The following is a 12,111-nucleotide window of genomic DNA, read 5'->3' as shown; positions in this document are numbered from 1 at the left end:
CCAGCCGCTCCGCGGCATGTGGGATCTTCCCGGACCGGGGCACGAACCCGTGTCCCCTGCATCGGCAGACGGACTCTCAACCACTGCGCCACCAGGGAAGCCCCACCACCCAGTTTTTGACCTTTATGGTCAGCCTCGGAACTGTCCTGGTGCTGGTGGGTGTGTCATTTCGCTAATGTATTACAATGAGCCTGTAATGAGGTTCAAGTTCCACTGGAAGTCGAATCTTACGCCCCCTTGGACCTAGCTGATTCTAACCAGTTTATGTTGTATCCTCAACGGCTACGTCCTTCTTTTAGAGAGGACCTGTTTCAGGTGGGCAAGGACAAACCAAGTGAGGCTGCGTGGAGTGAACAAGGGATTGTGGGGCTGGGCAGGATCGGGGAGTCTGGGTTTTTATTCTAAGGGTGTGGGGAATCCAGTGGAGTTTTTTAAGCAGAAACTGACATGTCTAGAGACCTGAAGAGGATGGGGCCACTCACATACGAGGGGAGGGAGAGAAGCAGGTGACAGGGAGGAGGCAGTGAGCCTCGGAGGGGCACATCACTCTTAAAGCAGCCAGGGCGTGGCAGGAAACATGCCCACAGCTGTAAAAGCCAGGCATAGCACTGAGTCGCACGTGAATCACCATCTCTATGAATCTGCGCTTTTCTTCTGCCTCACTCTGCAACTTAATCACTCCCCCCCCACCCCCTGCTGCCCGCAGGTCTCTGCTTATGCTCCCCCCTAACTTGGGATGTCCTCAGATATTTTCTGAGCACCTCCCCCAGGCTAGGTGCTGTTCTGGGCACCAGGAATGTTAAGGATGAACTCTCTGGTCCTCGCCTTCCTCCTGTATGTCGGCCAGTCAAACCTCATCCAAGCATCAAGCCTGTCTCAGATCCCACTTTCTCCAGTCAGGGAGTCGGGACAGACGTGGGTTGGGATAACGCTTGAGATGAGCTGGACCCACTCAAAGTGTGGCAAGCCCGCTTGAGATGAGCTGGACCCACTCAAAGTGTGGCAAGCCCCAGAGGGATTTCCAAGTAACTTAACCGTGTCCTGGAGGCAAAGCTCATTTTTAAAATGAAATTCTGGAACATTTTGTTCTTTATTTCATATACATTCTTGATTGATACCTACCAATGAAACTGGGCCTAATGTTCTTCCAAGAAAAGAACCATATGAGATAACCCAATACCACTGCATTTATGCACGCTTCTTCCCACTTTTATTCAAAATGATACTACAATGCCAGAGGGAAGAGATATGGGGACATATGTATATGCATAACTGATTCACTTTGTTATAAAGCAGAAACTAACACACCCTTGTAAAGCAGTTATACTCCAATAAAGATGTTTTAAAAAAAATGATACTACAGTAATGGAGTAATTATCTATTGCTGCATAACAAGTTACCCCAAAATGTAATGGATAAAACCCCAACCAATATTTATTATCTCACCCAGTTTCTGTAGTTCAGGAATTTGAGGTGGGGGGTGATTTTTAGTTCTCATGAGTTGCAGTCAAGATGTCGGCTGGGGCATCAGTCATGTCATCTAAAGCCTCGTGGGGAGCCAGAGGATCCCCCTTCAGAATGGCTGCTCATGTGGCTATTGGCTGGAGGCCTTAGTCCCTCAGCACACATGCTTCTCTCTAGGGCTGCTTGAGTGTCCTCACAACACGGCAGTTGGCTTCCCCCAGAGTGAGTGATTCAAGAGAGAGCAAAGAGGAGGCCACAGTGTCTTTTATGACCCAGCCTGGGAGGAAACATTCCGTCATTTCCACAGTATCATATTGGTTACCCATGTCAGCCCTATTCAGGGTGGGAGGGGCTACACAGGGCATCAATCCTAGGCGGCAGGGATCATTGGGGCCATTTTGGAAGCTGGCTGCCAAGAAAAATAATAGGCGCCATGTAACAAACATAATTTAGCCACTTTATGTTCTTGGGACATACCGTCTCATTTGACCCTTACAATAACTCTGTGCGGGACAGACAGTGGGAGGTGAAATATCTTGTCCAAGACCACCAAGCTAATAAGTGGTAGAGAGGGGTCCAAACTCAGAGGACCCCATCAATAGTGTCCAGAAGTGCCCTCTGCCACAAGCCCGTCTCCTGGCCTCTGGAGAAGAATTCTTGGACCTTCCCTGTGCTGGGCCTTTGTTCCCCAGGCCCATGGTGTGGCCTCTCCTGGCTTTGCCTGGCCTGTGCCCACAAGAGGCCCCCAAAGGTTTCTCCTCTCACTGGTACTGACTGCCCCTCATTCTCACTGAAGCCTCAAACCATGTTCCGTGGACTTTGCTCTCATTCCTATTCCTGCTCTGGGACCCTTGGAAAAAGCCTCCCCAGTTCTAGGCGGGCACCGGTGGTGGCCCGGGCTTGGAAGGTCTCGTCCGAACGTTGGCTGACAGCCATGGTGTTGCCAATAATCCTTCCTGCCTCTTTGACCTCCATGAGTTTTTTGTTTTGGTTTGGTTTGGTTTTTTTACAGAGATGGTGTCATCTTTGCAAAGAGATGTGTCAGTAAAGGACGATCAAGTTCAACAACTAAAACAGGAGGTGAATCAACTGAAGAGTGAGAACAAAGAAAAGGATCACCAGCTCCAAGCCCTCAGCTCCAGAGTGAGTGTCGGGTCATCAGCAAATTGTAGCTGCGAAAAGCAGACACAGTGGAGTCACGTGACACACGGTGGTGAGATGAGGCCAGTGCCCAGGGGCACAGGGAGGGTAGCTGCTGGGCAGGTGGCCAACTTCTCTGCAGCTTTTCAAAGTACAGCGTGTATGTGGCTCAGAATAAGCATAATATATATTCAAATCCAGCAAACATTTTCTAACCCCTATTATAAATTAGTTTGTTTAATCCCAGCAACAAACACACCTATTAGCATATACTGCCATTACAAAGTTTAATATTGAACAGAACACGATCTCTCTGTGAGCAAGGATGACCACACGGCTGCATCATGGTCCCAGCACCAGTGGTTCTCATAACTGCCTTCAAAGCAGAATGCTTGAAGATCCAGATGCAAACACGCAGACTCTCATTTCTTCCTTAGACTTTAGTGTGTAGAATTTCTCTATGGAAAATGAACGTGGTAGGCAAGCAAAGAGCTTTTTACATGTAACTTTGACTATTTGCAAATCTTGCCTTCAATGCTAACTTTAGAATCCTGGCTCTATAGGATAAGATTTCTCAGTATTTGTATGATGTGTCTGTTTCTGTGAGTCAAGGTAAAACCTCAAAGCTTTCATCTCAGGTGGCAACTCAGACATTCCCAGCAGCTACCCGATAGCTAAGTCTGCATGGGGGTGGGGTGAGAACAGATCTTGAGGTTCCAAGGAAAAGGCACAATAAGTAATACCTGGTACATAGTACCATACCCAGTTTGGAGCTGGTGAAAGACACTGCATGAGCTTTGGGATCAGACAGACCAGGGTCCAATCCCAGAGCTTTCTTTGATTGTAACTTATTTGGCCTCCATTTCCCCATCTGTGAAATGGGGATGACAAAATTGTTTTCTGAGAAGTGGGAGGCTGGTTTTAGTTGTGCTCCTCTGCCTCTGCCCCGGGTCAGCTGCTTGGCCAAGCCCTCTGCATTCGTTTCTCCCAAGCAGAGTGTCTTCCCAGGCATGTGCTATAGCTGTTTATGTGGGGTGTGTGTGTGTGTGTGTGTGTGTGTGTGTGTGTGTGTGTGTGTTGGGGACGGGAAGGGGAGGCAGAACTGGTGCTAAGTAGAGGGAATTCACAAAGACAGCACCTGCTTGGCTCTTCTACCTCCTGAAGTGCATTTGGATGATTTATGTCCCCGTTTCCCCTTCCTCGTTCACCTTGGAATGAGGTCCCTTCTCCTCTAGACTGTGCTGGCCAATAGCACAAGGGCTCGTCACCACCAAGGGTACTGCTCTTGTGAACATTTGAGATGCCTTTTTTTTTTAATGACATACATCATGTGTGTTAATTTTAGAAAAATAAGTAGATGACATTGAAAAAAAATAAAAGGAGAGGAAATGCTACCTTGAGAAATCAGTGTTAAGATTTTCATGTATGTTCTTCCAGTCTTGTTTCTATATATTGCCTAGAAATCAATCAATCAGTCATTTTATAGTGAATTTATACAATGCACATTTGTTAAATTTTTAAATACTTACTATTTTCCCGTGCTAATAAATCAACGCTCTTATCATTGGTCTTAAAAGCTACATACTTTCTCCTGGATGTACCCAGTGTTATAAAGTGGTCTGCTGTTATAAACAACACTTGGGTTGCTTCCTCTTTTTTTTTTTTTTTTTTCTTCCACTGTTACTGACAGTTCTGTGAAGAGCATCCTTGAAACTACAGATTTACTTATTTCTCCAGCCATTGTCCTTAAGGTACATTCCTAAAGTGGGAGTTGCTGGGTCAAAAGAAGGCACATCCATCCTTATGCCCTTAATGCCTGTTGCCGAGCCGCCCTCGGGAAAGACAGCTCCGTTTACCCCTCCACACCAGCCGGGGCAGTTGTGTCTTTGAGATGCAACCTGCACAAAAGCCCTAAGATGGACCCGAGCTAACTGGTTCTACCCCCTCCACCCTCACCGGTCACAGCGTGAAAACATCCCAATTCCTGCACCCTAAGTACCCAGACTCTACAAAGCTGGATTTCCCCTGCGGTGAAGTTTGCTGGCTTTTGAAGAGGAATTTAGATGCTCTATTTCTCAGACTCATGAGAGGGGTGAACTGGGAACGACTGCAGGATCCCGTGCTCCCATCACACAAATGGTCTCGCCTCTCAGGATTCAGAGGTGTGATTGGGTTATACAGCAGGAAACACTCCTGGGCGTGAACACAGGGACTTGGGACCCCCAGCCAAGCCCCCGTGGCCTTGTCCTTTTTCTCCACAGTGCTCAGTGCTGAAAGAAGAGTTACAGAAGGAAGATGCCCGGAATGAGCACTGGGAAGCCCAGGAGAAAGAGTTAAAACTCTGCAGAACCGTGCGTTGAACCACCTCACCCCTAGGTGTCCGCTGGAAGCCTAGATTGTGACCTTCAGGGTTTTGGAGGGGTTCCTTGGCCCCTTAGCTAGCACAAGCTCTGGGGCTTTCCGGGTGTTTGTCTGTTAATGTAGTCTCATAATTCTTTGATTTGCTAGCCTCAAAGAGATGGGAGAAAAGACCATGGAAAACACACTCTCCCCAGATTTTCTGGACAGTTGGCTCAAGGCCCCTCATCAGGTTTCCCCTGGGGAAAGGGACGGAAGGTGGCCACCACATGCTGCTAGAAATTCACCGTGGTCCCTACCCCTGGACTTGTGATGCCCAGACTTTCATGATCTACTGTCACAAGTTTTATCACAGCCCTGAGCACTGTTATTAACACAACTATTCTTTAAGTATTTTTACTTAAATACATTCAATTTTACACCAATTCATAAAAACAAAATAAAAAGCAAATGTATCACTGTCCTTGTATGGAAGGTGAACATAAAAATTAATACAATGAAAAGATGACCACTAAATGTAAATGTTCACCCCCTGTACCAACCGAACCCTCGTGCACATCACCAGGCATACGTTTTCCATCCGTTGGGAAGGACGGTGCCTGGGACAGGGGCAGGAGACGTGTGCTCTTCTCTATGTCAGGAGCACACTTCCCTGCCTCAAATGAGAAAAAAGAAAAATTTCATTGTTCTCTTCTTCCAAACTGTGCCCATTGTGTCTTCCAAACAGCCCTTATTTAGAATGAACTCAAAAATATCCCCCAAGGAAAGAGATTCTAATGAGTGGATAGGTATCTTGTACTGTTTAATCCAGGATCCATGCTAATCTTCAAAAGAAACTCAAATTTTCCCTCACCCAGCACTTTCATTGCATCCGTTGAAAGAAAGTCTACTTTGCCTTAAAGATGTAGAGTTGTCCCCCAAGGGAAGGAATTAAGCGAATCCCAGACTAGGTTTCTGCCTTAATGAACCGGACGAAATGAGTTATGAAGTTGACTTCCCTGTTGTTGGAACTCTTTCAGCAAATCCATGACATGGAGAAAGAAATGAGGAAGCTCAGGGAGGAGCTGAAAAGGAGCAGTACCGAGCAGAGCCTGATCTCTAAGACGCTGTGGGGAAAGAGCAAGGTATGGCGGGGACAGGTGGGCCTGGCAACCACTCTGGGGCAAGCACTCCACCTGCATCATCTCTGTTAATCTTCACAATGACCCCATGCGGTCTCTTACTGGTATTGAGCCCACTTTACAGTCAGGAAAACTGAGGCTCACAGAGGTGAAGGAAGTTAACCAAGTTCACTTGCATAAAGTAGTTGTGGCAGAACTTGAATCCAGGTCTGCCTGACTCCAAAGCTCCTGTGTGTAACCACTGCCCTAGACTGCCTTCAAATCTTAATTGTGAAATTATCTAAGAAAGAATTGATCCATTCAATCAAGTTTGCCAATGATGTTGTTCCAACTTTAAATTCTCATATTGATTTTTTTTGTGTCTTTTTGTTCCATCAGTCATTGAGAATGTTTTTTAAAATCTCAACATGTTTGTAATTTGTGTGTTTCTTCTTTTAATATTAACGATTTTTGCTTTATATATTTTGAGGCTGTGTTACTAGGTGCATATAAATTTAGAATCCTAATACTTCCTGTAGAACAAAACTTTTGATCATCATGAAATATCCCTTTTCATCTCTAGTAGTGTTTCTCCCTTAACGTCTTCTTTGTCATTTAGCTTCATCACTGGCTTTCTGTTGGTTAGAGCTTTCACAGCATATCTTTTTCATACTTTCTCTGTCAATTTTTGTCTTAAGTTTTAGACATATGCCTTCCAAATAGCGTATCATTTTTACAAAATCCAGTTTGACAATCTTTGACTTTTAGTCCATTTATATTATGTAATTACCCATGTGCTGGCGTTTAAATCTACCTTAATGCTCAGTACCAGTTGTACCATCTGTGCTTTATTCCTTTTTCTCTCCTTTCTTGCCTCCTTCTGAGCGGATGGTTTTCTCTCATTCCACTTTCCCCCTCTATTAGCTTGGAAATATTTCACTTTTTTACTATTCTTTTAGTAATAGTAAGACAATAGCATTCATCCTTGACTCACCAAAATGACACATTAATTAAGTTTTTCACTAAAGACTGCAATATGCATTCTTAACTTACCAACAGGCAATAGTAGTTGATAATTATGCCCTTCTCCTTGACAGTGCAATGAGTTTCAAACACCTTAACTTCACTTACCCACTCCAGATTTATAAGCCATTGCTGTCATTTTCTAAACTCCTCTTGATAGTTAAAACCCCAAAGGACATTATTCGTGTTTTTATATAGTCAGTATCATATCCACACATTACCCTTACCGTTGCTTGTCTTTTCTGCATCTCTGATCATCCACCTGGGTTCATTTTTCTTGTGTCTGAAGAATACCCTTTAGTGTTTCCCTCATTGTGGCTCTGCTGATGACAAATTCTCAGATGTGCCTGTGTGTCTGTCTGGAGATGTATATTTAACCTTCATTCTTAAAACACGTTTGACTGTGTATTGAATTCTACAATGGCAATTCTTTTCTTTCAGCACATTAGAGATAGCATTATTGTCTCGTGGCTCCTATTATTTCTATTTAGAAGTCATCTGTAAGCCTAACTGTTGTACCTTTGCATACTCTGTCTTTTTCTCCGGTTGCTTTGAAGATTGTCTTTTCCCTTGATTTCCAGGAGTTTTATTATGGTTTATCTAGGTGTGGATTCATTTTTGTTTACCTCGTTCAGAGTTCGTAGGGGCTTCTTGAATCCCTGGCTTGATGTTTTGCCTTCGTTCAGGTGCTTGGGCTCTGTACCCCATAGGCAGTGGGGAGCTACTAAGGCTTCTGAACAAGGGACTGATGCAATGACATTCGTGGACAGTAATAAGGGTGAAAATGATAGTTACAATTTCTCATGTACTAGGCATTACCCCGAACATTTCATCTCTTCATCTTCACAACAACGCTGTGATCTAGAAATCATCCTCTCCATTTTACAGATGAAAAAGTCAAGGCTACTAGTTACTAGTAAAGGAACTAACCCAATTGCACAGTCGGTTTTGTCTGACTCCGGGTTCGTCTGACTTCAGTTACCCTGGCGTAGCAAACAGCCACATGCTACTGTTTACACTGAAATTGATCAAAATTCAATAAAATTTTAAATTCAGCTCCTCCGTCACACCAGCCACATTTCGAGTGCTCGATACGCAGATGTGGCTGGTGGCTGCCGTATCAGACAGCACAGCCTCGCTCAGAGTACCTGTATTGTTGCAGAAAGTTCTGTTGGACAGAGCTGCCTTATAGCTGGGTAACTCTCACAGAACCGTTAAGATTGCACTGGAAGAAACTAAAGTAAAGGCGAGGAGGCCAGTTGTCACAGGCCAGCTTGCATGTGAGAGGGATTGGAGGACAGGCGTGAGACCACCGAGTGTGAGAGAGGGAGCAGGGCGGCCACTGACGGTGACTCTGAGGCTTGGAGATGGGAATGGGGACTGTTCATGGAGAACACAGATAAGGGCAGAGTCCAAGGTTGGACTTGGCTTTTGCAGCATATGAAAAAGGCTGCTGAAATAGAAGTCAGAGCATGTTTAGACCTGGGAGAAAACTAAGGCCCAGAGAGGTTAGATGACTTTTCCAAGGTAACGGAGCTGGGCAGAGGCTCTTCCACTGCACCACACTACTCAGAAGAAAGCTCTTAAGGGCTTTTCTGGGCCTTTTATTACATCCGTGTGATTCCCCCTCTTCAGATCCCTAATAAACAGCCTGTGAATTGGTTTCAGCACAAAATCTTTCCATTTATTTACGAGAGTTTGCCTCATTTCCTGTTAGCGCCAGAGCCCAGGGCTCAGCAGGTGCGTCCAAGAATTGAGCAGCTGCGAGGCCTACACTGGCCAGCAAAGGGTAGCTTGGAGCATTCCCAAGCTTACCACGCGTTGACTGTTATCCAAACAAGGGGGGAAAAATAGGCAAGCTTCTCCAATTTAAACGCCTTCCTTTGCAGGCTGCAATTCTTAATAGACATTGCTTTAGCAAGCCTCCAGAGAGGTTTCCACCAGTGAGTGTGCTCAAAGTGGTAACGACAAATAGTTATGATAATAAACCCAATAATAACATCTCCAAGTACCCATCACGAGTTATTAGAACGAGACTGTTCGGCGGACATTCCCATCCACCTTTCATAGGTTACAACAGTACTTAACACACTCACAGAGCCCTTAAGCACTATTCCAAACATTGAATCCCCACAATAAGTCTATGCAGTGGTACTGGTATCATCATCCCCATTTGACAGATGAGGCCACCGAGTCACGGAGCAGTGAAATAAGTTTCCCAGGGCCGTACAGCTTGTTAGGGACCAAGCTGGGATTGGAGTCTGCAGTAGAACATAGTTGAGCCCAGGGTGCAGAGCTCGGCCCTTTACCGTAGTGGGCAACTCCCTGTGAGTTTGCCTCCACCCCATGCGTGCCTGTGACCCCTGCCACTGGGCTGCAGCTGTCCCTACCCCTCAGGGACTCCCCCACTGCCATTAGCCCCCCCCAGAAGAGTTTCCCCAGAGGGCATGATGGTCACATTAGCAGCAAAGCCCACGCTTTCATCATCCTTTCAGGTTGAAGAGAAGCTTCAGGAGGATTCCAGAAGGAAATTGCTTCAGCTGCAAGAAATGGGGAACAGAGAAAACCTCATTAAAGCCAATTTGGAAAGGGCAGTAGGTCAGGTAGGAGTGCTGCAGAGCCCCTTCACGGGCCCGTGCCCTCCACGGAATCCCGCACCCAAGCGGCCGGCAGGGATGAGAGAGGAGGAAGACGGCCCGGTTCAGTTCACCCGCTTATCTCAGGGGCAGAGCTTTGTGCGGCTTCCGCGTCCCCAGTGGACGTCACTAAAGAGGCTTTTCCTTCTGGGAAGCTGCCCACTCCAGAGTCTGCTGTTGCCTGAGACCCTGACCAAGCAGCCGGTCCCAGCTCAAGGCCCGCCCCAGTGAACCAGCTGTGCGCTTCCCTCTTGAGAAGGGTTTGAGCTCTTGAGCTCAGTGGTGCTTCTAGCACTTTCTCCTTCACATTTTTTGTCCTGACATTTACAGCGATCTTTCTTCCTCTGGGCCCCCAAACAGATGCTACAGTCAGTGTCCCCAGGGAAATGCCACATTTCTTTTTTGTTTGTTTGTTTGTTTTGTTTTGTTTTGTTTTGTTTGGCCGAACTGCGTGGCTTGCAGGATTTTAGTTCCCCGACCAGGGATGGAACCCGTGCCCCCTGCAGTGGAAGCACGCAGTCTTAACCCCTGGAGCGCCAGGGAAGTCCTGCCACTTTTCTTAATAAATTAAAACCCAGAATACCATGGCTTATGCCAGATGGAGATGGGCAGGGTAGGGAGAGGGCCATTTCCCAGGGCTCTGACCCAAGATGGCCCAGTGGCCCTTCCTCTTACACGTGGCACAGACATGAGGGCCAGAACATGCAAACGAGCCTTCACCAAAGGCTAAGGGAGAGCAAACGAGAACCCAAGATGGGGCACTGGCCCTCCAGAACACGGCCCACTGAGGGCAGCCCATCTTGGACCCCTCCACAAGGCATCCTCTCCTGGCAGCCACGGCTCCAGGGGGACCAAGAACGTTTTGCGTGTATGTGTTTGTGCTTTTCTTTTTCTGGGAGAGTGAGTCCACCTGGTCACTCATTGGATTCTCAGAAGGATCTGTAAACCACCAAAAAAGGTTAAGAACCACAATCCTTAAAGGAGCCCCCCATCCCACCCAGCCCAGCTCCCAAAGCCCTTCCGTTTGGTAGCATCCAAGCCTGAACCATCAGCGTGACCGGAATTTGTCCCACGCACTGAACTTCAGAGGCCCCCACAAGTTAAATGACGATGCTGACCCTCAGGCAGGTTTTACAGCCTCTTCAACCAACTTCCACACCATCACCCCCAGTGTCCATTCTCCTTCAGGGTGCCGACCCCTTAGCAAGTCAGAGAGCCTGCCAGCCTGGGCTTCCCTCTGTGCACCTGGGCTACCTCTCACCTTGCTGGCACTCTGCACCCACGGCACACACCCGCTTTGAGGGCATGATCTGCGCCACTTGCCGAGGGCCTGGTCATGGCTCTGGCCAGGGGTCATCCAGGAAGACCCTCAGAGACACTGAGATTCCTCCAGGTCTAGACTCGAGAGAGAAAGGACGAACGAGGCTTCTCTGCGCTGCCTGGGCCTTCCTGCTTCACCCCCTTGTCTCCACAGCCCGCTCCCAGCCTGAGGTCCTGCCCTTCCCCAGGCCAGTGACCAGAGGACTCAGCCCTTCGTCCAGCAGGACCTGTCCCTCCCTACCCCCACCCCCACCCCTGCCAAGCAGTCCCGTAGGGCGCCTCTGGTGCTAATGCAGGCCATCGCCCACAGGGCACTCTCTACATAACCTCTTCCTTGGGCGAGCTAGGACCCTCCCTTGGCCATGAAACCAGCAGATGACCCAGAGTCCCTCCAATCACCCAGCTGGCTTCCGGCAGGATGACTGCAGAGGTGTCCTTAGAGTCACAATTCCTCTGCTTGGCTTCCCAGAGCTCCCTGGTGTGCAGCAGACTCTTGTGTCTTGGGACCTGTTGACGTTCTCATTGATTCAGTGGCCCTTATGGTCCTTCAGGGCTCTGTTTTAGAGCCTTTCATGACCACATTTTGCCAGTGAGCCAAAAACCCAGGCCAAGGGCCATCGTGTTGGTAAATTTCCAGAGAAACTTGGGCTTCTTTGCCGTTCAGGTCTCATGAGCCTGGGGCATCTTGAACTCGTCATTCTCGAAGCCCTGATTTAATTCAACTGCGTTGTTTCATCATCCGTAATATGAAGACACCAGCACCAGGGAGGCACTCAGTAAAAACTGGCTGAACTAAAGTAGAGGACTCTGAACATCTGACTTGACAGATGTTTCTGTTATAAGCATTCGATGAACATTTATTGAGTGCCTGCTGTGTGCCAGGCACTGCACCAGGCTCCGGGGACCTGGAGAGGAATACAGGAGACGTCGTCTTCAGGCCACAAGGTCTAAGGCACAAAACGGCAGCAGGCAGCACCTCCTTCTCTCCCCAGGCGCCCTTGCTGAGTACACGTTACTCGGGCGCTGACAGCCTCAATATTTATCTCACAGCCTGCTGCCAACGTAGCAAT

General features: G+C 47.6%; 1 protein-coding gene across 1 annotated transcript in view; it reads left to right on the top strand.

The window, feature by feature from the left end:
• The window catches only part of FHAD1 (forkhead associated phosphopeptide binding domain 1), a 136,615-nt gene that overhangs the window by 63,830 nt on the left and 60,674 nt on the right, over positions 1-12,111 (top strand). The window contains exons 7-10 of the mRNA XM_007459328.1: positions 2,477-2,607; positions 4,866-4,955; positions 5,982-6,086; positions 9,581-9,688. Coding sequence (XP_007459390.1) covers positions 2,477-2,607; positions 4,866-4,955; positions 5,982-6,086; positions 9,581-9,688 — 434 coding nt within the window. The remainder of the gene's footprint in view (positions 1-2,476; positions 2,608-4,865; positions 4,956-5,981; positions 6,087-9,580; positions 9,689-12,111) is intronic.

This window comes from Lipotes vexillifer, unplaced genomic scaffold (assembly GCF_000442215.2).
Source record: "Lipotes vexillifer unplaced genomic scaffold, Lipotes_vexillifer_v1.1 scaffold496, whole genome shotgun sequence".
NCBI classification, from domain to species: Eukaryota; Metazoa; Chordata; class Mammalia; order Artiodactyla; family Lipotidae; genus Lipotes; species Lipotes vexillifer.
This window is presented reverse-complemented; position numbering and strand designations above follow the sequence as displayed.